This window comes from Bombus bifarius, unplaced genomic scaffold (assembly GCF_011952205.1).
Source record: "Bombus bifarius isolate JDL3187 unplaced genomic scaffold, Bbif_JDL3187 scf7180000007970, whole genome shotgun sequence".
NCBI lineage: Eukaryota > Metazoa > Arthropoda > Insecta > Hymenoptera > Apidae > Bombus > Bombus bifarius.
The window spans coordinates 3,275,090-3,302,294 of record NW_022884356.1 but is presented as its reverse complement, the minus strand read 5'-3'; the positions used below and the strand labels follow the sequence as shown (position 1 = coordinate 3,302,294).

Sequence of the window (27,205 nt, the reverse complement as noted above, 5' to 3'; positions counted from 1 at the left end):
TGCTTTGACAGTGTTATATCAACCTCCGGCCGAGCGCAGTCGGTGTGTTCTCTTCTTTCATAAATCTCACTTCTGGAACTCAAAAGAAAGAGAAACTTCCATCGAGAATTTTCCGACGAACTGTGATTCGCATATAGAGACATTCGTGTGGGGGACTCTTTACGACAGTCTGCAACAGTTTTGAAAGATAAATAGGAAAAACGATCGAGCGAATAAGGGAAAGGGGTAGAGGGAAATAAGGGAAGAACGAGAGGAACGTTAGTTCGTACCATTTTTTAGTTTCCTTCGTTTTTCTTTTTTCGCGAACTTGTTAGAAACTCCCAAGACGCATCGGTAAACAAGATAAAACAAACATCTAGTACCAGACACAAGGAAATCTGTATTGAGACATTCTACGAATTTGTGCTGCGTGTTTTGTGAGTGATAAAAGCTTATCGTCGCGCGGCAACCGGAGACCTTTTGGGTCAGCGCGAAAGAGGCGGATCGTTTTCCTTTTTGAAAAAGGCTCTTCTCTCCCGCCCAAGCCTGAAGAGGGTTACTTCTTCCTGGATAACCGGAAGTGGCTATTAACCAGACGAAGGTAGAACAATGTCGACACTCGAGAACATCTTCCCTTGAAGCCGCTATTCTCTCTCCCTTTCTCTCTCTCTCTTTCTCTCTCTCTCTCTCTCTCTCTCTCTCTCTCTCTCACACACACACACACACACACACACATACACACACACCCGCACGCACGCACGTTCTTCAAGATAATAATTCGGGCCCGTTGAGTCATGCTTTGCCTTCTTGCGCTTCAACGAAAGGTAAATAAACTTTCCTCTCTATTCTTTCCTTTTGGTTCGTTACGCATCTGAATATAGGGTCGTGCAGTTTTCGCGAGGATTCCTCGTTGCAAGACGCGCACCTCGCCAACGGTCATTATGTGCGGATTGAAGAAATTGCTGCAAATTGCGATAATCGCCGCGGATAATACCGGGGATTCGTCAAAGAAACCGTTTTCAGAGCGTGACGAGTATTTTTATACCTATTGTCGTATTTGTACTATCGTATTGTCCTTGCGTGGTTGGGCTAGAAATAGGGATAAATTTTGCAGTTGATACGGTAGAAGACTGGTTGGAAAATATTGCAAAAATTGGAAAATAATAATTGCAAAAGTAACGATTCTTTTAATTAATTTTGTCAGACTTTACGATAAGACTTTTAGAAAACGGATGAGACACTTAATTCTTTTACCCAAGTGAATTTTATCAATTAATACGGTAGTATTGATAAATGATATTACTCATATTGATAAAAGATAGAAGGAAAATAAAATATAATTTTTTCGTTGGAATTTTCGGCGAAACAGGAGGATCGAGGCAATTAAAAATTAATGAGAAATACCGTACAGGGAAAAATGGTATAAAATTATTGTACGAAGGTTTAACGTGTGATGGTGCGTCGAATCAAATATATGACAATGCAATTGAATATTTTGATGAACGCAGCTCAGACTTTTTCAAATATAAGTCATATTTGTTACAGCACCGACTAATTTTAAGATAAAATATTTTATTTTTTTAAATAAATTCAGATAAACTTGTTTACAGGTACATTCTAAGTATCTGTCAAGTTTAAAAATATCATTTATCTAGAAATTGTATCAATATACATCATATTCTTTCGATACTGTAACTTAGATCAACAATACTGATTGATAATTTTATCATTGCTATTGTATCATGTCTAGAAGAAATTACGAGTAATTGTATGTAACAGTGTGCACTTTATACATATTACCACATATTATGTCTAATGTACAAGAGTAAAGGGAGATAAACGTAATACGATTGAACATAACTACTAACAAAACGTGGCTCAATTAAATTATAAACTTGATCTTAAGTACGTTAAAGTAACACTAGAAGAGCTATGCAAATCACCTAATTCTCAGAAATTTCGCCTGAATTCAATTAACATACTGAAAATGGAATATTACATATATCATCGCGCTGGTGTTTTCTTAACTTATATTTCTAGCAAATACAAAAATTGTTTTATTAACGCTAACACGCTCAGTTAATCATCGACTGCAAATCAACGCAGTATGTTTGCCGTTTCGGAAATGATTGACAGATGCAAGGTCTCGTCATCTTGCCCACGATGCAAATTATTTCGTCATCTCTTGTCCATTGTTTTATGCTTTTGTATATGGAATACCTACACGTCGCGCATTGAGAAGCATAAATACTCGAACAGATACGAGCAATATCGTTGATTCTGAGAAATATCTTTTCTTACACGCTAAACACCAATTTTTTTTCAACTTTATACAAATACATATTATAGCTGCTGTCTAGTAACCAAAACTAACGTAAGATAGAGATAAAAGCTACCGCTTAACTAATGTTTAAAATCGAATTTCCCTTCTACACCAAGACAGATCAATTTACTAATACACGCTTAATACCCACACGTATATTTTGCAAACGCTGTTGGATCACGCGATTCAGGCCATTGAAGAGGCGCGAAAGCATTAACAATCGATTTTCCGGCGCGAGACACGGTGAAAACGGGACGATGATTTGTTTGTTTTTCAGCTAAATTATGTATATATGAATTATTCTGTCGTCGGAAGTGCTCTTGTATCACGTGTACGATTCGTTTCCGCGTGGAAGTCAAGTGCGTATCAGGCCTCTCGAAGAGACAAGGACAGAGTCATTAATGCTCGATGGAGAACCGAGCGAGAGAGACAAAGATGAATCGAGAGGGTAAAAGAAAGAGAGAGAGAGAGAGAGAGAGAGAGAGAGAGAAGGGAATCTCTACGCCAGATGCACGCGCGAGCGCTGTTTTCACGTTGAAAAATTTTTTATCAGCCGGACAAACGAAACCGCGAAACTCGAGGCGAGCGTAATAAATTCGCACGAGGCTGCAGACGGCTCAATTTCATACTAACGTCCTCTACGATGTCGATTTGCCAGACGACAAATCGTCGTTCAAGACGATTTCAAGACAGAACCTGGAGAATTTGAAATAGCGCGCTCGCGCGTACAACCGCGAGGAACCCGTGTTCTCCCGAACGGATTATCGTTAATTATTCTTAATTGCGAGTAGACTCGCTTAATTTCTGCTTTTTCCGGATCATTTAAAACGTTAAACGCATTTACTTTGCCCTCTGTCCTTCTCTTTCGCTTCCCTTTCTCTCGTTCTCTTTCTATTTCCTTGTGCGCGCTGTCTTGAAATTCTGTTTTGGTTCGAACGCCGGAAGAAGGAAGCGTGCATCGAAGATTGCCTATGCGTTATTATTTCGAACCCTCTACGGAACTTTTTATTTTCTTCTTCGCCGAACTCGTTATCGTTAATTCCTTTTAATTGAAAATTCGTTCACGCACTCTCTACCTATCGTGTTGAATTTTGTCGACGATGTACTATCGTGTTTTCCTATCCGTGTTTTGCTTTATCCCATATTTTCTTAGTGCAATCATCATTAAATTTGTAATCGATCGAGCGCTTGCACGGGTTATTAACCACGAAAAAGGAAGAGAAAGGCGCGTAAGTTCACAAATTACTATTTAGATAGATAAACGATACATAGATAGAATACATAGATAAATGAAAATTATATTTCCTAGTACCTAAACAACAAGGTTTGATTTACCAATGAATAAGAGACAAATGTATTTTTATTGACCTATGCTACACTATTTTTATTAACCTATCTATATACGATAAATATGATAATGTTATGTAACAGCTTGCGTTTGTACCAGCAGTCACCACGTTATTTATATTATCTATCACGAAAATAAAAAAAAAAAAAAATAAAGCAAACATTCTTAAAGTCACGCAAATGAAAATCATTACAACATACGTATCTTTTCCGGGTATAAGATTTCACTTAGTTAACTAATGTTTCGTAATAATGTTTAAATAACATGTTTAGTCTTACCAAATGAAATACGTGATTGAATTTTCTAAAGAAGAAAAAGTAGAGTTTACGAGCGTTTTGAGTAACTTCGATAAAAATGATTGCAATCAACTGTTTTTATACGACGAATTTTTATATCAACAGAGTGCTTAACACGGCCATAATTACGGTACTCGATACACTGCAAAAAGGCGTCAGGAAAGAAAGTAACAAGAGAAAAAAGGGCGATGAAAGCAAGGTTGCGTTTGGTGCAGAATCGTGCGCGATAAAATACGAACTTCTATAGGATACTTTTTTCAACGACGAACATCAAACGAGTATCGAACCCTGAGAGGGTCTTCGTTTCATTTTCATCATGTTCTTTATGGATCCATGACCGGTGATACGTTATTAGATTATCGAGGCACGTTACTCGTAATCAGGACGCTCCTATCTGTCCTATCTGTCGACCAATTAACAAGTAGGTCATCCGCTCTTTTGCGGGTACCGAAAATGGGAACCGAAAATGGGAACCGAAAGTGGGAAACCGTAAAATGGTAAACCGTAACCATTCACAAAAAAACCGAACGATTCTAGCGTTTTCCACATATTATTCAACTGGACGATAGTTTAATCTAGAGTGGCTGCGATACTTAAAATTACAAAAATGTATATGATAAAGTATACTACCCGTTATAGGGTAAGGTAGGGTTATTGTCCTCAGCTAAGCTTCTACGCCTTAAAAAATTCAACCTTGTTTCATATTATGATACACCTTAATACAGTAACGGAAGAATGTGGAAATATTGTGTATTTTAAGTTGAGCAGGAAAAAGTGTCTGCTAGAACGGAAAAATGACTCGAATAATTTTATAATAGTTATTTGAGTCAATGAGAGGAAGGTTACTCGTAAATAACATGTAAATCTGCTTAGGTTCAATTCTTTCGTGTTCTATTTATAAAAATATGAATTTGCACAAACATGCACGATCTAAATGTTCCTATGCTGTTAAAAATAGTATTATTTTCTCACCGATCTCTACCAATTAGATACGAGTATAAGAAGAAAGGTATTGAATCTAAACTCTTGAAAAAATTGAGCAAGGCATGATGATACATCGTCGCACAGATCATACTACATTTTTTCCACTCAATCGTTACGTTAATCATATTTATAGTTTAACTTTCAAGCACGAGTTCCTTACAAAGAACTGTATTCTTCATTTGTTGCCAATAAATCTTGTTCGTTGCGTCTCGATTCTAATTAAATCTTGTGATTCAGTATGCTGATTAAAAACGTTGAATCCTTTGTGGAAACAAGCAGTACTTGTAAGTTTAATTGTATATACATCGCTATAAATGGAATATTCCTGAAATGTTTATCGGTCGAGTAACGGAACCGGAGGAACAGTAAACCGCACGGAGTGCAAAGGAACCGAAAGAATTTCTATTAACGATTAACGAGGATTCAGAAGAATCGAACACAGGAGAAATTTGGTTAATGACGAATGTTAGCACACAATAGCTTCATGATCAAGACCGAATGAGATCTTTTCCCTGTATAAAATCAAGATATTTCTTATTAATTAAAGGTTGCAAATTATGTACGTACGAAATTGAAGATTAATTAGCGCAACATTGTAGAAATCGCCGTTATTCCATTGTTTTCTACGAATACGTACGAGCTAATCAAATTCTTTTCTTTAAAGTCACTGATAATTAGTTTATGTGGATATGTTTTAATCTTGAAGAAACTTGATCTTGTGCCAGTGGTATTTAATGAGCGATAATTCATTCGTCGTAATCATTCTGATTATAAAAACCTTTCGTCATTTCTTCGAATACATTTTACAAAAAATCTATAAAACAAATAACCTAAACCCTGACATTTACGGTAATACAGGTATTTGTGCGTTAATATCAAATTACTATATTACAATAAAAACAGACGTAGATCATAAAATTAAAATGCTACGAAGAGATCACTATGTGTCTTTTCGGGTTGAAAGGATCGTAATATTTTATAATAAAACTAGAACAAAGGAACAACAGGTAGGTACTGGGGGAAAAGCAACAATTTTGTTGCCCGGAGAGATGAATCTCGTTCGAATGGAATTGTCTCGCAGGCGAACGGTCGTGAATACAAATTTCCAGAAGTGGCAAAACTTTGGAGCTTGTTTGGTGTGTATACGTAGTTGGTCGAGTCTTCCTCAATTTGTAGTTACATCGAGACCCAAGCAGTGCATGCTAGAAATTGGTATTGATTCCGACTATATAATAGAGCCACACGGCAGTGTACTCATTTTCTGGCTAACTACGGAGAATTTCATCGATCGAATTCCATCGGGCTGTTGCTGTTCCAGGTAGAAATTGATTCGCCGAACGGTACCGCATGTCGATGCATTCCTGGTCAATACCCTTGACCCAATGGGGAATTTGGCGATTTTGGGGTCGCTAAATGCTATCTAAAATTGAACGATAGATCATCTACATAAATCTTACATCTACATAGATCTTCATACGGTAAAAATTAAAAATGTAAAAAATTTGTGGAAATTTCTATCAACTATTCCTTCGATTTGATTTTTTGATCTAAAGATTGATTTTGTGCAGCTGTGTTTGTTTGAAAGTAATATTAAAATCTTGGTACCTCTACGTGTATAATAACGAGGGGAATATTATTAAGATGATAGAAATGCAACTTTAATGAACTTTAATCGAATGTAACGTTCATCTAATAAAGACTGTCTGAATGTATAAATATACAGTGTGTTCCATAGATTTCCATATAAATTTAACTATTATATTCTATAGTTGAAAATGATAGAGAAGTGTGTAGTTTCAGTAGAATATGACATGTACTGACATTAGCAGCAAATTATTATTTCCCTCAATTTCACATTTTTATCAAGATCTTTTAATAGATCATTTGTGGGTCTATTTTTATGTTTAATTTCTACGGATGCTCGTAGGATATCCTGCATGTTTAACTTATTATTTTAATTGAATTATTTATGAAGTCTGACCGGAAGCAATCAACTTATCAACTCGCTTTAGTACCTAAGTTAGAAACAGAAAGATAACACAGCAAGATATTGTCAGCTTTTGCTACAATTTTTCTATATGGTAATTCGTTGAGACACGTAGCTCGCGAGTAATCTGTAACGTCGTGTATCAGACGCTTCGATTATAATTGTAAAGGAGGATATTTCGTATTCGTGCAAGGTAGATATTTCATTTAAATAATTGGATTCGTAGCTGAAATAAAAACGATCGAAACATCGGAATTCGCATGGTGGAACGTAATGAAATTCGTATCGTGTTGATAGAGGTGGTACTACTTTGTTTAAATACCGTAGACTCTTCAATATGGGTAACCATAGAAACAAGCATTAACATCCTTCTATGGGGTATCGCGTATAGGCGGATGTGGCGTGATCACGTGTGTGGAAAGTATTTACTTACATGCTATCGCACGTGTGTGCTTCGTACACCGTGACGTAATTCTGTTTATCGTAAGAAAATGAACATATAAAAACACGGGATGTCAGGAGTAAAGAGATACGACTAAGTCACTGGATCGAAGTTAAAGTACAAAAAAAGAATTCATTGCGTACGTTGTATGCATAATATATATGCATATACCAATTATCACCAATCAACGCTGAAACAAAAACGCTCAAAATAAAATAGTAATTTTCGCAATGAAAGAAACCAATACGTACATATGTATTTTATGATACGCATTTTGTACTAAGAGATTATTTTTATCAGATCTTTTACCTTGAAAAATCATTGCATCGTACATGATTGAATTTAACTCGACACACGCTTTCATGTTGTATAAAAAAGTATTTTGCCCTTAGAGTGTATACTATCGATTATTTTATAAACAGGTAATAAGTACCATAGAATGTAAATATAATATTTCTGTCTATGTCAATAATTTTCCGATACATAACTGGTGCGATTAATTTTCTGTATAGGTGCTATAAATATTTTCCACTGACTTGGCGATATATGCTACGAATTTGAATATTTTCTGCCCAGACGACAGATGTCGATCGATCGCTGTCAACTAATCGCGATCGTTCTATAACGGTTCACTCCTTTTCTCTGTTTGCTTCATTTGTAATCAAGTGCACATATACGTATGTATGTAGAGAGGTTTGTCAAAGCAAACGTGCATACGAGCAGAGGGGAATTTTGCTCGGAGGTTTCCTGTCTTCGTCCGGGATATGACGATATCCCCCCTGCTTGGCCAGTGGCGTAAGCAACCATAAAAATATCCGTGGTACGTGCGATTTCTGATAAAAGCCATACTATTCAATGACAGATTATGTAACCATTGAAATTTTTTTAAAGAAATTTGCTTCCTTTAAAATATTTCAGATATAAAATATTTCTGCGATATATTAAATGTTTAATTTTTTTTTTTTTTTGGGTCCACCACATCATTCGATTAAACAATTTTACCATTTAGGAAAGTTTCGTATTGCAATTTGTTCCTAAACTAAAAAGTTATAGATTTCGAATTTTAATTGTATTATATAAATTTTTGCTGGTTACCTATAAAATTTCTAACGTCTTTCGATTCGTCTATTAAAATAGTTGTTAAAGGTGAATCGTGATTGTAATTATTTAAAAATTATTCAGCCTCAAATACTCGTGTAATACCGTAATCGGTACGTAACTGATACTTCACTGCTTACTTTCTATCTAAACGATTCATACTTTCTTCCTGAATGTTCAACCCATCCTCCATCGAGAGGAGAAACGCTCTGCTCCGAATCTGAATAATTAAAACGCTCTTACCAGGGTATCGCCCTTTCAGATATGTTTCACGTTCGCATGATTGTCATGTGATAGCTTACGGAAAATTAACGTACAGCGTGAGAGACTTTCACGTCTATCGTATTTTGCTTCTGCATCACGTAACCCAAGTACCGAGATACGAAACAGAAACTTAAACCTCGTTGAATCGATTACATGCATCCACTTATGAAGGAACGAAAAAAGAAAAAGAAAAGAAAGAAGAGTAGAATGCAAGAAGAGAAAAAAGGATAGATTAACCATTGAATCTTGAAATGATCTATGCATCTACGAGCACGACAGCCCTTTCTTCTCTTCGTCCCTTCTCTCGCTATACGAACACGTGCACTATCACACGTACGTTATTCATAGAGATATATGTATAGTAGAAATAGGAGTACCCAATGACAGCTCTCTCGCTAATTCTCTGTTGTGACAAAACCACCGACTCATTCTTTATCACTCCATCCTTTAGGATCTGAATCGTGATTACAGGAATCTGTTCCAAAAAATGGAGCATCTTGTCCGTGCTGAAAGCTATCTGACTCACGACTAGATTCATGGTTTCATGGTCGAACGTTGGGCTTTAGTTTCTCGTCGAAAGAATGAGGTGTCAGATAATTAGTCTTTTGTTAAAGTTGAGTCATTTTAAACTACTCTCAAGAAGTAAATCTTGTTTAACAACTATGTGATATTCTATTATATGTATATCTATAACTATCTGAGAACCTGCACCATATGTATAATGTATAGAGTACAATACTATATTGGAATAGACGAAATAGAAAGTCTGGCTCTTTTAGACCGTCTCGTACGCGATGTTCTCGTTTTGGGAAAAGCAGGATCCCTGTTCCATATCGGTAATTCGTCCGTGAAACTTCTAATTTTAATGGAGCGATGGATTTGATGGAACTGTCGGTCTCAACTTCCCATTGATACTAAGAGCAGCGGACAATCGCATTATATCAAATCGGTAAATAAAGTACACCCCTTCGAGTACTCCGAAACATTGTCAGATTGGATACTTTCGGATAAGATTGGAAATCCATAAACTACGTGTATAAAATTGCTTGGTTTATGACAGGATGTTCGATCAGGCCGCCAAACAAATTCAATTTAGAGATTCTGAAGCGGTTTGATGCTTTATAGGGCAAATAGGATGATGGAATTAATTTGATTAACTGACGCACGATAATTGATTAATTGATCATGGTTGATCGATAAACTGCTATATGATATTTATTGGTAAAGTCGGAATGTTATTTTAGATGAATTTGTTCAATGTAGCTTTTAATTCTCTTCCTTTTCTTTCGTATGGGAAAACAAAGTTAAATTAATGATGGTATATGCATGATTTAGCGACATCTAATTTGACACGTTATTAATGCTCACATAGGAATTGCGGTATAATCCGAGGTTCGGTCATTTCCTCTTTCCACCGTTGCCGCTTTTAATTAATTTGCCTCGTTCTTAAGGAGGACAGGGCCACTGAACAATAATAGCCTCGCGTGCTCAAAGATTTCGTATGGTGCGTGCGGGTGCGAATGGTTTCTAAATCGTTTGAACTTTTTATTGTTATAAAATGTCCTCCATTACTTTAATGTTTAAGTTTCTTATTATAATATTAAGCTTCTATTTAAGTTGAAATTTTAGAGAACAAAACAAAGGGAGAAAATTAATCGATAAGAGTTTCTAGAAATTATTTATCTAATTTGAATGAGAAAAAGCAATTCTGTAGTTTAATATAAGAACATTCTTCGTTACGTTCGTAATTCGTATTTGTATTTTGTACGAACTTTTGGGATAAGAATTTTGCAACGTACAAATTATTAGTACGTTATATCCTTCCAGATATCACAGACCACATACTTGCACGATACGACGTACTGGTTATGACATATCTATGGCCTAAAAAAATTTCCAACGATATTAGTTGGTTTAACGTTTCAGTGTCTTGGTACGAATGAGTCAAACAGACCTTAACTCTACTCGTATGTAAGCAGCAGCAGAGTGATCAGTATCATAGGTCAATTAATTATTTTCTTTTAACACGATAGCGTCAACTCGTAATGTTGCAGAGACACACTTTTACAGATAATTTTTTTTAAGAAACTTGGAAAAACAAATTGAAATAAACAGCGACACGTTCGACAAAAATATGATGCATACCTCCTCATAATTCTTAAATGAGAAGAAGGTATCTACTTACGGAACACGCTCCTACAATTCAAATCCAACTAATATCGAACGAAATTAAATAATATGATTACATGCTCGCTTCATGCAATACGATTGCAGTTACTTATATTCCGATAGGGGATATGGAACTAATAATCAATATAAATAGATTGCCTGCCAGCACAATATTTCTACTAGATGTGTCGAAACAATTTCGTTGAACATATATTTAATACTTTTATACTATTGAATAGATAGAAGACGTTATTGCATCGTACACGTTGAATGGTATCAGAGGGGATTAAATTGCTAATTAACGATTCCATTAACGTCACTTTAACGAACAAATTATACCTCGTTAAAAGAAAGCAACTGTTTCGATTCCACTCTACAACCCGCAAGCTCAAGGAGCTTCCACAAGCAAAAGTAGCACTGAACATCTTTCTTCCGAGCAGACAGGGAGACTTCTTTCTTGTATTCCATGCGCGCCACTTTCAGTGCCAGTTTCGACTTAATAGTCGCATAACTTTTTAAAGCGACGTGCTCGTCCCCGGTGGCCCTGATCCTTGCTGTGTTCCGCGATTAATTTGCTCAGGTTGTTAAGGAGGCCACCGAGCTATGCACGATATGGTTAGCCTGGTTTAGTGATTGGCCAGGAGTCGAGGAGACCAAGCGTGCGTTACCATATCGCGACGTGTCATGTCGCGGCGATGCGTCGTTGGTACGTGCGCTACTCGCCTGGTATTTAAGCCGCGTACGTACTTGCGCACACGTTTCCCTTATTAAGCACGCACGCCGCTGCGTATCCCGACTCATCAGCCACTCGGGAATGAGTGGCGTGCTTACCTACGCGCTTAACATACACTACCAAGCTATTTCTTCGCGGTCTTACGATTAGTTATGCTACGCTTCGATTAAGAAGCGTCGTTAATACGACGACTGGATAGTTTCGAGCAAATTAGAGACCGACTATTTCCGTCAACTTAATAAAGTATAGTTTGAGTTAGGTTTATAGAGAAGTTGAATAACTTCAAATATTTTATTTTCATTTGATAGATTGTACAACGTTTGTTTAAGTCTACAGGGATTCTAAGAGGTGTTTAGAAAATTTAACAACAGTAATTATATATTAATGGCCGCTCGTACACACACCAGCATTGCTTCGAAGCTGATATAAAAAAATAATATTAACGTTAATAGTTAATACTCATATGACCCCAGCGTAGCACCATCGGTTGTCATAGTATTTAACACTTTCGCTTTGAGAGATAATATAGAAATATGTGGCGACAGAATGTCGTTTTCATAAAATGTCAACCGAACATCATTTTGAACGAAGTTTAATCGATCTTTATACGAAATACCTTAAACTAAAAATGTTTCCAAATCGTTTTATCGACTGAAAATCCTGAATTATGCATTTAGATTATACGTTCATCCGATTATGCCATTAGTGTTACGCCGGACCTCTCTGCCTGGCCCAGGTCACACACCGCGGGCCAGACGGACACCAGATGTCCGCTTTTCCGTACGGCGTACCCTCAATATCCTTAAGCACCCGTCATAAACCCGAGTCACTTGCCTGCTAAGGTCCTTCAAAACAAACAAACATCTGTGTCCGAAGAATTTCTAAAGACTATTGTCTACCACGGCGGGACAAGGGAAAGTTAGTTTTCTCACGCGCGCTGCAACTTTCCTCCCACTAACCACTTTCTCTCGAGGGCGGTTAAGACCCTTCGGTTAACCAATTAACAGCGAAACCTGTTTCCCTCACTCTCTTAACTAACATCGGCACCAACAAATCCGATGGTCCCGCGCGCTAGACACACCCATCCTTAGCTTTCCTCCGACACAGCATCGTCACTCAACTTCACTTCTTCTACATCGTTGGAAAAGTCAACTACTAAGTATACGCTAATGCCCAGCGGGGCAGTCTAAGCATAACGCGAGAGTCGGTCTCGGTATTGTCGAGCATACATTTCCTCTCCTAAATATCTCATAGTGCTACGTCCACTAATACATTGAATCCACTTATAAGAGACCTGCTCTAACGCACATATCTATCTTAGCTTCGTGCGACAAGTTGTTAATTATTTATTTCTCTACGTCAGTGTAATCTAAGTGCTGGAAACATATAATTTATAACTCTGTGAATCACAGTGTTATACAACCTCAATCACCCCTATTATCTCAACGGAAATCGGGGGATCGATCAATTCGTGGTGTCGATTGTTATAATCGTAACGGGGATTTACGAACACCGTTGACGTCTCACCTTGCGATTACGTCTCCCCGCGATTGGTCGAAAAAACAATTAGTATAATGTGCAACCGGTAGCACGAAAAAGCGTTGGATATGTACTCCTACAGACCTGCTAGAAAAATCGAACCAATTTATACCCTAGCTTCTTTCACTTTCTTCCATTCGATAAACCTGCTTATTAGACAACTCTGCGTCATACAGTTTATCCAGAGAACATTACGCGTGAAACGGACAAAAGCCGTTCTGGTGAGCAATTTCTTTTAATAAAGGCGAACTAGGAGTGGAAGAAAAAGACAGTACCAGTCATAAGTCGTGGTAACATTTGACGCATAAAATATCTGGCGGGTTACAAGTGTCTATACATGTACATACGTAAGTACGTGAGCACATAAGTAACTGGTAGCAGAGTCATCGTGATCATGGTTGTCGGTTTGCCTATCGTCGCAGCGACGAAAATTAAGGTTGACCGAAGGAAAGGGGAGCTCGAGAGGACCGTATGGAGGGTCATGGTGGGAGGTGGTGAGGGTCTCAATTGATTTGCTGGAATTGATGCACAAAAAGGCCTTTAATAGACGTCGATTATCTTCGCCCACGGTTTCCGACGATTATCCAATCGTGTACTTGAAAGAGGTGCAAAAATCACGACACCGCGACAATATTGGAACGATGCATCGCGGAAACTGACGATGGTCTAAACAAACACTAAATGTCTTGCACTTTAGGGACAAGCGAACAAAGAAGAATATGTACGTGGAATAACAACGTGATTCGATCGTTTCGGCAGAAATTTTGTCACGTAAATTAGGATGCTTGTTATTTACTACATAATTACGTATTCTGTTGAGAATTAGAGTGATATAAGTCAGTTTGTTGGTAATATCCATAAAATAGTATTTGGAATTTTGTAGTATCCAACGAACCCCAAGTAAAAAGCAATATAAATGCTAACGGATGGGCCATACACCCGTAGTTCTTAATTAAGGAAGGTGTACTTGACCATAGTCACCCACACCTGTGTGAATACCAAAACGTAGTATAAAAGGTAGTCGCTAGAGAGTTGTACAGAGAGTTGTAACGACAGTCGAAGAGAGTAGAGTTGTAAGAAGAGTCGAAGAGAATAGAGTTGTAAGAAGAGTCGAGGAGAGTAGAGTTGTAAGAAGAGTCGAAGAGAACAGTGTTGACAGTGCGGAATCGAGAAGTGTTGTAAGACTTTTTCTTTTTGAAAGTGTCGTAAGTTGTTAATTGTTATTGTCAGTTAAAGCACATCACTGCATTAAGTTCATGTTAAATAACCATTGTTTCCTGTTTTATAATAAATAACTTAGAGAAAGAGAGAGAGAGAGAGAGAGAGAGAGAGAGAAAGACCAAACACCAGAGATAAGGTGTAAGATTTTTCTACTCTCTATAATTTATTATAATAAAAAGTTCGATATATTTTTTGTAATTACGATATAATAGCATGGCGAAGAGTGAAATTCTAATTTTTAGTTAACTATGAAACTAAACGAATGATAATTTTAGAAGTTGAAATATATGATTGAACTTGGATTCTCAAAAGCTTGACTTACATCTTGATGAATCTTAACGCATCGTATGCATATGCTGATTGACGTCGTTAAAATACGCGAGGGCATTAATTTAAAATACGCTATGCATATAATATCGATTTTATCAATATTTTTAAAAACTCGAAGACTTAGTAGTTAGTCTTGGGATTATAACGATAACATCGGTTGCTATGAGTAAATTGATTTTTAACCGAATAATAAAGATATTTCCCGAAATTCGTTTCAGACTTTGATAGAAATTAATAATTCTATCTACATCTTTGACCCGAATGAACAACTTAAACGAATATTTTATAATAATTTGATCAAAATTTATTTTTGTCAAAGGCTGCTTGAAAAAATCCATCTCGTGTAAAATAAATTTTTTAAATATCTGGTCAAAGGCACCTTAATTTCTTTCACGGTTTGTGTTGTGCATGGACAAATGGAAAGAAACACTTTGTGGTGCATACATTATTGTGGAACGCGGTCGTACTTTTGCGATACAGTGAGAGAAAACATTTGCAGATAAGACTCGCCCTATCACACGCATTTCAAGTAGTAAATGCACGTGAGGTTTGCGAAGCGTGGGGTGGTTTGTGTAATGTCAGCAACGATTACTGCTTTATCGAAAAAATGGTAGTGAAATCGCGACGGTTATCCACGTCATTGGTTCTTTCAGTATCCGATAGATCATACGAACTAATTCTCTCTTGACACAGAATTTCCTTGAAGCAAATAACGATCTTTCCACATCTTGTTTGAACGTGTCACGATGTATAACGATCTATAAGATTGGGTGATATGTAGTTGTTTAAATACGAGTTCCCGTTTATATCGTTGTTAAAGAGAAAAGATAGTAATATTCCTACTTTTTCTATAAAAATATGTTTATATTTTATTATTATTCTTTCATTTTAAAGATATAGTTCGATATAGTAGTGAAAAGGAACATTTTTAAAACTTTTCTACGATCATCGAATCGACAAATCATTTCTTAGAAATGCAAAACTTTCAAGGAAACTCTCTGAAAGAAGTTTAGTAACAAGTGAGACGAATATTCTTGTAGTCCATAAATGGCTTGCCATCTCAATGTCATTCGTTTACCCCACGAGCGTTAACCCATAAAGGTACTGACCCGAGAATTCTAGGCAAAGCTGTATAAACATTAACGCGATTGATTCCTGGTAAATCGGTCAGGCTATATTCATTGTCAGTCAGACGAGACGTAGATATTGTTCACCCTTTTGAGTCTCATCTTGACCGTCACTAGCAATCCGTTGGTCTACAGTCTACGATGAAAAAAGATGAGGATCGTACTCCCTCACAGATGAGTTGAGCACGACTTCTAGAGGACTTCTAAATTTATAAATGTATTTTGTAATGCGAGCTGTTACCGTACCGGCGTCGATAATCCGACAGTAAAGGCACAGGGAATTTCGACATGTTTGCAATTTACAATTTTAATGGGAAGAATCGAATGCTAGAAAAGATATATCGATCGATGTATATTTGAAAAATGTGGTGATACTTTAGACAAACGTCGGAAAAGATTCAAAAATATTAAAAAGATTAAATAAACGTGTGCTTTGGAGATAATTTTGGAGATTAAAACAAGGATGTTCGATGCCTTAATTACTTCTAAATTTTATTTATTCATCGTCATATTCTTTTATTTATTAGGTAAACCCTCTTTGCATTCTTTCGCTTATTCGTGCACAGGTCGTATCTGAATTCTACATATTTGCGCATACGCTTGCACTCTAGAATCTAATGTAATTTTAAACGCATCAAAAATTAAAGCTGGCTTAAGTAAGTTCCGCCAAATTAAGCAATGAAAGATAAAAGATGTAGTAGATAACTTTTAAAGTTTCCACAATATTGACGTAAAATTACACGCGGTAGAAAAAAGACAGGAAATGTTCGATAATTTTAAACTTTCTATATTTTGAAACTAAATTAATTCGCTCCGATTTATAACAGCTTTTAAACTATTTACCAAATGTGCTGAGCACGAAAAGTCTGGCGTAATATCGATAAAAAATTCCATGATTATATATGAACTTCGATAATAGCTTTTGTCGATGTTAAACTATCCGTTACTGTAAATTACTTGTATCTAAAGACATAATTCTTCGCAAATTCTCAGCGAACCGATTATGTACCATTAAAAGATCATTCTTTCATTTAACATTTTTCTAAAGTTCTACAAATTTTGTCGATTATTCGAACAACAGAAAATTTCGAAATCCTTTGCGATTCTAAATAAGTGGTAAGCAGCGTCACCGTGAGGATGAACCGGTGAACTAACCTCATTGATTTTTCGCGCGAACGTGCCGCCGCCACTGTCGTTTACCAAATAAGGAGAGGGCTCGAACCGCGCCACTACACAACGCAACCCCTTACGAACAGCAACATGGCCGTCCGTTGAATGACAGTTGTTGCACTCGGTACGCGTACTTGTTGACCATCCCCAGGTTTCGACGTGCACCTGTCAGCGTCATGTATTCGCGTTTTCGAGCGCGATCACGCCGACTCTTCTTCACGGTGAGTTTCTGAAGGAAACTTTTTCACATATTAACAAAATCATCTTTCGTGTCACTAAATCGTTGTCATCCTCTTTTCGGCTTTCGAACAGGAGAATCTGCCGGTTCTTCCGACTATTTTATTATTTTTTGTCTGTTCGTACATTTGTGTGTATAGATATTTTTATTTCTTCGAGGATAGATTTTTCTTTGTGCTTTAATTCTAACCAGAACGCGTGCCACGAGGTGATTCAGTTAACGCGATGTCAGATGGTTCGAATGGTTTGTTTGTACGATTGATCGTGAGGGAATCGCTCCGTTCGGCCAAGAATCGTTTCGTTAGCCTACGATGGTACGAAAACGGAGATTATCGTATCCCTACTGTGATAACATTTTGCGATCCCGGATACGCTTCTGCGTCGAATCATCGGTGGAATTTTCAACGTAAACATTTATCGCATTTATGGCAGTTATCCTGGATTGCATCCGATACGCGATCGAGCCAGCACCGTGTTGGAAGAAACGGATAATACATAGCTTTACGATAGATTGTTTCTATGTAAATAGTTTTAATAGGAACGAATGGGAACTGATCTTGCGAAGGATCGCTGGCTAATTAGGTAGATCTAAGCGGCTCAACGTGACAAGAGAAGTTCGTTAACGAGACACACCGTTTTCTGCTAAAAATAACGGAGACATTCGCCGGTACGTTGGAATCTCTCCGTGCCCAATTTTAGATCTAGCAAACTCGATCGTTGTCCCCTCACGTGTGTGACAAGCATTCGTCGAGCGTTTCCAGCATTTGTCAGGGACTTTATCGTTACCATGTATCATTGATTACACGTTGCACGATAAAGGAACTTCTCATTCCATCATTCAAGTACGATTGCATTCCGCGAGTGAAACTTAATTGCCTTTTGCAAGGAAAGTTGATAAGGTTCTCTTGTTATGTCACGGAGAACTAACAAACCAGTTTCGCTGGTAATTTAAACTTATCTTTATCTAGCTCTTCGTTTCTAATTGCTTTTCATCCAAAACTCGAGTTTCTCTTCTACCACCGGAACAAATTTCTCCGCCTCTACTGGTGTTAATTTCTCTACGTTGAAACATCTTCAGTCCAGGAATTGAATACAAACGCAAAATTTTCTGCTATACCAACGAATCCTTTGAAATAAATGCTTCTAAAGTAAATACTTTTAACCTCAAGTAGCATCATCGCCAGAGAGTTTCGATTAATTTATTTAATATCAGAGCATTACGTTTTAATTAGTATTCTGTGTTTCACGCGATAAAGGACATAAACGGCGTTTAAATACATAATACGTATCTTAATTCCGAATGCCTGAATAACGAGCAGAGAAGATTCTATAAGAGAAATGAAAATTAGAGATTTTTAACGAATACTCGCACGATAGGTGGTAGTCAATAAAGATTATAAATATTTTAACGGAAAGCAGATATTTATTAGCTTCTATATTGTACGAATTTTATTTTATTCTCCCAAAAAAATGCAACCTTTTGATTTCCATATCATTTTTCACACAATCTTTTACTCATTTCACATTGTTTATTCTATTCCATATATATGTGTCTAATTTTTAATTCTATTACTGTCTACAGTATCAAGCAAACGTTTGGTATGAGACGCTAAATTTTAAAAGTTTTAAGATTAAATAAGGTAACCAGTATTTATTCCGAAATCTCATGATATTACCTATGACCCAACGAGGGTAAAAGTTGAGGGTGAAAATCAATCAAAGCTTACGGTGGTAAGTTGGCCTTGATACGCACGAGAGGCGTTAGTCCTTGAAATCTTTAGCCGTTCCAGGTAAGGTCAATACAGATTAACTCTATTAGTTGAAATTAACAGAAGGTTCATCCCTCGTTGACGAGTTCGCAGAACTCATTCGTTCTGCGTTCCCGATACGGACACGCGGCTTGCCTAATGTGCACTTACACGTACGTATATATGTACGTACAAGCACGCGTAGTTTGTCTGGAATTAACACTTCGACATGTACGCGCGGATCAGCGCAGTGATCGAGTCAGAAATTCAAATTCCGCTGTGACTCCGTGCAGTAACGACGCAAACTCCGAACGCCAGGCCAACTGTCTCACACTCTCTTCCACTCAGACTGTTTTTGATAGGTTTTGGCACTCGTTCGACCGTCCTTCTACCCTCGTGATATACCCATCAACCAGTTTTCCCAAGAGTGTTCTCGATTTTCGTGATATTCCAACTTTAGATAAACTTCGTATCATGGAGAAACTCTCGCTAGAGTTTGATTAAACTTTGATTAGAGACCGATTTCAAAGCTCTACCATTTTTTTCCAGTTCTACGTGTAACTTTTTTGTAAGGATAAACGCGATAAGTTGTTTAAAAGGAGACTAAATAATTTGTTGGGTAGATAAAAGCGAGTAGCAGGTTGTGATATTTCGTTTTAACGAGCTGTTAAATTTAAGGAGACTTTAATATGTGTGTTTTCATCTGTTACAGATGTCTTTCATTTTGTAAATAATACTGAATGAAAAGAAGTATCAGACTGAAGATGGGCAAGCTTTTGAGTCTTTTGGCTCGAGACGAGTCTACCTGTTGCACGCCTCAAAAGTACGATGTCTTTTTGGATTTCGAAAGTAAGTTCGACAAGCACACTCGAGCGGAAACGTTCCTTTCGATCGTAGTTCTTGCACGTTGAATTTGTCGTTTACAATGCTTTCCAACTTTTATTTGACAACGCAGAACGTTGCGCAATATCGTACTGTTTGACGTTTGTGAAGAAAGCTTGTTTTCAAAGACTAATAGTTGGCTCTTATCAAATTTTTTTAGATGCACAACCTTCTGAGATAGAGCGGGAGACCTTTGAAGCGGTGCAAAGAGTTCTGAAAAATTCAGAATCTATCTTAGAGGAGATTCAGTGCTACAAAGGGGCAGGGAAAGAAATCAGAGAGGCGATTTCGGCGCCCACGGAGGAATGTCAACGAAAAGCCTATCTGACTGTCGCCCCTCTGGTTGCGAAGCTCAAAAGATTCTATGAATTTTCATTGGAACTTGGTGAGTGTTAATCTCTCATATACATATTCCTTTAATCATTTCCTATATTTTGAAACGTCTTAGACCATTTTATAAAACCTCGTTTCATTAAGCGGAACGTTTATCGATATTATCAAAATTGATTGTTTAAAGTAGCACGATATATATATATATATATATATATATATATATATATATATATATATATGTAATAGTCAATAAATATTTAATAGTAAAACGCCAGAGGTGTCTTATGTCGTATCTTATACGATAAACAAGTAGAAGATTACGTAAGCATAAAGGTAAATTATTTCCGTATATATGTATATGTTATCGTGGGTAATTGAAAAATTGCGGATCCACAAGGCTACTGGCTGTGCGAGGGTACCTTAACGCAAGTTTATTCAAATAAATTCTCCTATGACACGATTAATTTTCCTCTCGAAGACTGACCATTATTCTTTCTGAAGCAAAAACTATCAGTTCATTTATTTTTTGTATAGTTTCAATTACGATGTCATTCGCTGAAATTAAATAAGAACGTAAGAACCTAAATGTCGATACTGGTTCAGCAACGAATCGCCAGGGATTGTTGTTTAGCCTCAATGTAGCCTGAATATTCCGGTTCACACGGTGATTGGAAATCCAATATCGTTGCATCGGCACCAGCGAAACTCGCAACCGCTTATAAACTTTAGGGGCATTTATTGCCTTTATTTTGCATAACGTAGTAATAGTTATTCAAGTGGAAGTGAAAATGTTCGCCACGTCGTGAACTATTAATACCAGAAGCATATCATCTGGACAGAATCTTTCTTTCATAAACAAATCTGGAAACTCGGTAATAAAAAGGATAAGGTAAAGAGTTAAAACGAACTTCTTCGACATTTTTTGCTTACTGACCTTTATATTCCTTGAAATTTGAATATTTCTTCTTGTGCAGTTTGAAACTAGTATTTTGCATAACTTATTATTACGTAAGATTTTAGTCAGGTAAATTAAGAGCTAATAGTAAAAAGACGAATGCTTCGTGCTGAAACGACAAGGCAATCATGTAACTTGCGATCAGCGAAAAAGTGATTTCACGTGAAAAAATAAATCTACAGCTTGGAATAAAAATTTTGTTTATCTAAGTGTCCCTCTTTTATTTCGAATATCATTTAAGAAAGAGGCAAGGTGATCTCAGTTTTTTATGGAAAGGAAGTTTCCTTATGCATTAATAAATTCTTAATTTTATTCCAACGAACCGTGTCTACGAACGATGTCAGCGAATTTATCTTTGTAATACTTTTTTTTATTTAACTAATAAAATCAGTTGAAACACCATGGCAACCGATTCATAGATAATTCTGCACACGTGTAGTAAACAGAAAAGAATTCTTAACCATCCGACGAAGTAGCAAAAAAAGGAAGAGAAGGAACAAATTGTTCGAGTTTAGGAACCGTAAGGTTCATCTTGCAACTGGTTTGATATTTTCCAGAAAAGGTAGTACCAAAGATCCTGGGTGAACTATGCTCTGGCAACCTCTCGCCGACCCAACATCTCGAGACTCAGCAGGCTTTGGTGAAACAGCTGGCAGAAATTCTGGAGTTTGTTTTGAAGTTCGATGAACACAAGATGAAGACTCCCGCTATTCAGAACGACTTCAGTTATTATCGAAGAACATTGACCAGAGCATCCCTGGCGCGGCAGGAAAACGCCGAGAAGGACCTCGTGGTTGGAAATGAACTCGCCAACCGAATGTCCTTGTTCTACGCCCACGCGACACCCATGCTTCGTGTTCTGAGTCACGCGACCATTACTTTCTTGATGGACGTAAGTGGTATTGTTTCTCCTTTTTGAACTCTCCCCTATCTATGCACCGTTTCTCGACAATTATCGACCCATCCGGACGCCAATCGATATTGATTGCCAAGAATTCCGATTGAATGGAATTAATAGAAACTAGTACTTTGTAATAGAAACGAAAAATATCGTTTCTCGTTTGTGAAAAAATCCTTTTGCTTATATTTCCTAAGAAGATACACGTTTTCCGACTTGTCATTCTTTCTTTCCAGTTTGGATGACTACTAGGATTTTGTGGTTTGACTAGAATAAACATTTTTCTACCTGAATGTCTGTTTCATAATATAATTACAGTATGTTTCGTTGCATATTTTTGACACTACGATAGTCAAATAAATAGAAACGACACAAACGAAGAAAACAATTTTGTAAAAGTAGAGGTAATCAAGTTTCATACCTTTTATGCGTAGAATTTTTCAGACGTAATAAAAGTTATTTAAATAGCTCTTTTATACATTATGTCACGTAAATGTTTCCTGAAAAGGACTTGGCAAATTATAATGGGCAAAGGAAAAGTGCACATTCTGTGGAACGTTGTTTCAAGCAACAAGTAAAATTCTGACAATTTTCGCGAGCTTTATCGCCTTTGAATCATTTAACGTGCTTTAAAATCGACTTTGTTTCCGGGAGTAAACGAGCAAAAAGGTAACTTACAATAGAGAGAAGAGAAACGCGAAAGGTCTGTAGAATCTTGAAAATAAATTTACCTGCTTCGGCAACACTGAATAGGCGGTATTGTCGCAAAATCCATTCTTCAAGCACACGTGTGTACGCATAGAGTATATGTGTGTTTATATATATAGTTGGCTTTCTACTCTACGCAATACTAGACACTCTGCTTTATATCTTGCCTCGTAATTAATAATTAACTTTCCATTTTTCATCCCGTCTTCATTTTGGAGGAGGACAAAAGAACGTTGCGTTTCCTCGTCTAAATATTAAAACGGGGTAGCTTCGTTAACGGCACGAAACGCGCGGAGGGACAGTGTACGAAGAAAATAGGTCGATATAAATAATGACAGGCACTGAAGCAGAAAATTAAAAGCTATTATTCCAAGTGATTCAGGGTAAAACAGTTCTCGGAACATTTACCCGCATAATGGATAACAGATTCATTCGCAATAAATCTGTAGATGTGTATTTTAATTGGTACCACAGAGGAAGTGGTTATTCGTTTTACGATATAGTAAGTACTATTAAATACTGTGTAAGCCTTCAGCTTACGAAGAAGCATTTTTCATACTGTGTAGTATATTATCGTGCGTAATTTGTTGACTCAGATATTCCTTTTGCTACGAAATTAAATAATTAATGCAAGCATAAAAGGATAGTGCAAGTTTCGTATGTGTATGCTTAACAAGACTGTTCCAAACAATTCTACGTTATGTCGATACAATAAGCCAGACAATAGGTACAAAACACACGATAGAAGTTTAGAATAATCGACGTACGATAGATCGATACGATTCGTATCCGCATTCGTATTGATAATATTACAATTCCTTGTTCACCTTAGACGATTATCGTTACAATAGCTGGTGGCAGCTGTAAGAAAGAATGACAGAAGTATCGAGAATAGAGCAGTATGATATACTATTGCCGTAATATTTATATTTTATTGTAATTTGTAGAAAATTTGTACTATATTAAATTTCAAATATTTCGTATTTGTTTCAGAACGAAGATGTAGCACGCGAAAACATCACCGAAACGCTTGGTACCATGGCCAAGGTTTGCCTGCGCATGTTAGAAAATCCGTAAGTAATGCATTGAACTGGCAGTCGAGTCGAAAGAACATTCACTTAGTTTAGAGGAAAAGATTTCTAAAGAAAAATAAAGAAACAACAACAGTTCCAGATGAGATATGTTATTGTTCTTAGGAATCTACTGGCGCAATTCCAACGGGAGGAAACTCAACTCTTTGTTCTGAGAGTGATGGTAGGGTTAGTGATCCTATATGATCACGTTCATCCCCAAGGTGCCTTTGTTAAGGGTTCGAATGTCGATGTAAGTATTAACGTTTATTGCTACGTGTATTGAAAAATGGATATATTTAATATTTCCCTGACGTCAGTTGATGGATCGACCTATTTTAAGAAATACTTTAAAAATATATGTAGCAAATACGTGATGAAAGGACAAAATATTCTAGATATTTATAGCCGAACAGAAATAACGTCGGGTTAGATTATATTTATAGGAATAAGAATCCTAGTATATCTATAATTATATTATTTATGATATTATTATACATATCATTTAAAGCTTTATATTGAATTTAAACACGAGATTCTTGGACACATACTTGTATGGTTTCCACTAAAAGTATATTATTCTTTCAGGTTAAAGGCTGTGTGAAGCTGTTGAAGGATCAACCACCCTGCAAAAGCGAGGGTCTTCTAAACGCTCTCCGTTATACTACCAAGCACCTGAACGAGGAGAACACACCAAAAAACATCAAGAACCTGCTAGCAGCATGATTACCGAAGCAACGTGGCTGCTGCATCAGAAGCTGAGACAGTTGGCTGCTGATATGTCAGAAGCTAAACGAGCGATGCCATTTATTTTGTGTAGCGTCACGAGGATATCGAAGATGATATCCTCGGCGACTCCACATGATCCAAGAGCAATCTCCTGTTTCCGATCGTGGCTGGGTGGTGGACCACTAAAAACGTGTCTTTCGTAACCGAGTCTATAGCTGCCCTAAAACTGCCGAATTCTACATACCTTCTAACAAAAAAAAAAAGATAAAAATAAAAAAAAAATAAAAAAGTAAAAAAGACAGGTAGGGAAATCGTAGAAAGGCAAAAAGAAGAAAAAAAAAAAAATATCGAAACGACTGAACATTGGAGGAATTGCTAAACTCGTTCTTAAGCGATGCCTTTATCGCCGTTACGAGTGCGAAAACATTTAGGAATTATTATTATAATATTACTATCTCCCTCTCTATCTCTCACATACAGACACACAGACACACATGATACCTTGATTATTATCGATCATTATTATTATTGCGATTTTTGACGTTTATTCCAGTTATTATTGTCATCCGAAGTATTATTGCCCTGACTAACTTGTCACCACGTGTATTAACATTGTATTTGTCTTCCCGGATCAGGGAGGAAGGGATCGAGTTAATTAGAGCATATCAATAACATATATAGGATAATTTTCAATGATTGCAAACGATTCGCAGTGTTACAATGAGAGGTTTAAGAACGTTGTAAGATATTACACAGATCTTTACCAATTGTTTTCGTTGTTGAATGGTTGTCATCCGGGCGAAGAGACGATCAAAGAGAAATTGTTATAAATACTGGGACTGGATATCGATCATTGGAATCGAAAATCGGGAATGACTCATTATCTTGTCTTCTTAATGTCAATATATTTATTATAGATTTGTTTTATCTCTTTATTAATAGTTGAGACAAATGTACTTTCTTCTTTTAAATAGAATTTATGTTGCTGTATTTCCTCTCATTTTTTTCAGCTTTTTGTTTGTTTTTATATAATAGAGAATTAAGAACCAAAGATGTTGTTATGCTAACGTTTATATACCTATCATTGATTTTATTATAAATTTGTTATTGCAGTATTTCCGAGAAACACGTTATTTATACCGCCAGTGAAAAAAGTTATCGGTTAACGCGAATATATATACTTTGCCATGGGGAAAAATTGTCAATGTTCTCGCGACAAACAAATTCATATGTGAACGACATTGTTGTTGGCGCCGGCATCGCGTCGCACACTCTTTTTCTAAGTGCACATTTAAGAATTCTAAACGTACGTGACCGATCTACAGTGTAGGTTTTCTTGCATCAAGAATTTTACTATTTAGATATCCGATGTTATGAAATTATATTATTTAGTACGCTATCCGTTCTTAAAAGCTGTCTGGCGCGCTTTGTGAAATTATAGTAAAGTTACTATTAATTAAAACTAGTACGAAAAATGATTAAGAAGTACAAAATTTTTCTATTTTCCAAGTGAATCGATGAATTTCTTGTCTTTTGCATTTGTCCAAGCTATTTAATAATTCGAACTTAAATTTAAAACAAGGTTCTTACAAATACCTATGATTGCACATTCCATTTTGGATTCTAAATTTAAAAAACAGGTGGACACGAGACGGCTTTTAAAAACGGAATTAGTTATAGTTTGAACTTTTTCAGTGATATTTATTATAATCTTGCGATTGTTGCTTTCATACGAATCTAATTACGGATACATTTTTTTACTTTTACTACATAATTTCGTCTTTTACATCTTTTGATACCGTTTTGCAAGACAGACTGATGACAAACTATTTTCCGTATAGCATTTCATGTAACTTATAAATTGCTTGTTGTAAGCTTGATTATCAAAAAATCGATTGATCGTTTTTAATTAACAGTATTCCCTTGTTTGTCTACCATTTAATGAATGTAATTTATATAACTTTATAGTGTGTAGTACATATACTTCTTCCTATGTAGACAAATTTTTTAACTATAATAACAAATAAGAGCAATAATTAGACTTGTGAATCTAGTTTTGCATCGAAATTTAAAATATTTTAGAATAAATTATAAGTAAAAATTCTTTAACTTAATTTTTAACTGATATTACTGAATGGCCACAACAGTTTGGGTTAGATTTAGTTCGGTTTAGATTATATTCAGATTACTTAATTGCAATTCGTATTTTATATCTTACACGATTGCACGTGTCATCGATGATCTTTATCAATTAAAACACAGAGTACGAAATCAAGCGCTTTAAAATGAAATAATTTAACCTAAACTGCTGTTTCGATCACTTTTCTAATATTCAACGATATTAGTTGAGAATTATAATTGAAATAGAAAGAATACTCTATGTAAAATTATTCAATTTGCGCTGTTTTTATGCACAGTGTCAGGTAAAAGAAAGTTTAGAAGCGATAGAGTACGACAAATTACATTAATTTAATAAATGGAATTATATTTACGAAAGCGATGAATTGTCCATTGTATTTGGTAAATACAATAGATGACTGTTAACCAAATGATTAAACGTGTCTAGTACAAAAAATAAACTTTCCTTTATATACGTCGCTGTATAAAGAAAGTAAAAACGTAATAGCAAATATTA

The 27,205-nt window shown here is 36.3% G+C and overlaps 1 protein-coding gene across 5 annotated transcripts; it reads left to right on the top strand.

The window, feature by feature from the left end:
* LOC117211329 (protein FAM49B) lies at positions 1–24,881 on the top strand. 5 transcript variants are annotated; one of them, XM_033455071.1, is made up of 7 exons: positions 1–580; positions 19,708–19,844; positions 20,038–20,262; positions 21,723–22,057; positions 23,765–23,844; positions 23,968–24,094; positions 24,430–24,881. In XM_033455071.1, exons 2-7 carry the CDS (start codon positions 19,736–19,738, stop codon positions 24,565–24,567), a joined length of 1,014 nt encoding a protein of 337 aa, XP_033310962.1. In that variant the 5' UTR covers positions 1–580; positions 19,708–19,735; the 3' UTR covers positions 24,568–24,881. The 5 variants fall into 5 exon arrangements, with proteins under 5 accessions (XP_033310962.1, XP_033310981.1, XP_033310997.1 ...); XM_033455090.1 differs by lacking the exon at positions 1–580 and adding an exon at positions 746–803; XM_033455106.1 differs by lacking the exon at positions 1–580 and adding an exon at positions 14,337–14,358.
* The last annotated feature ends 2,324 nt before the right edge of the window (positions 24,882–27,205 follow it).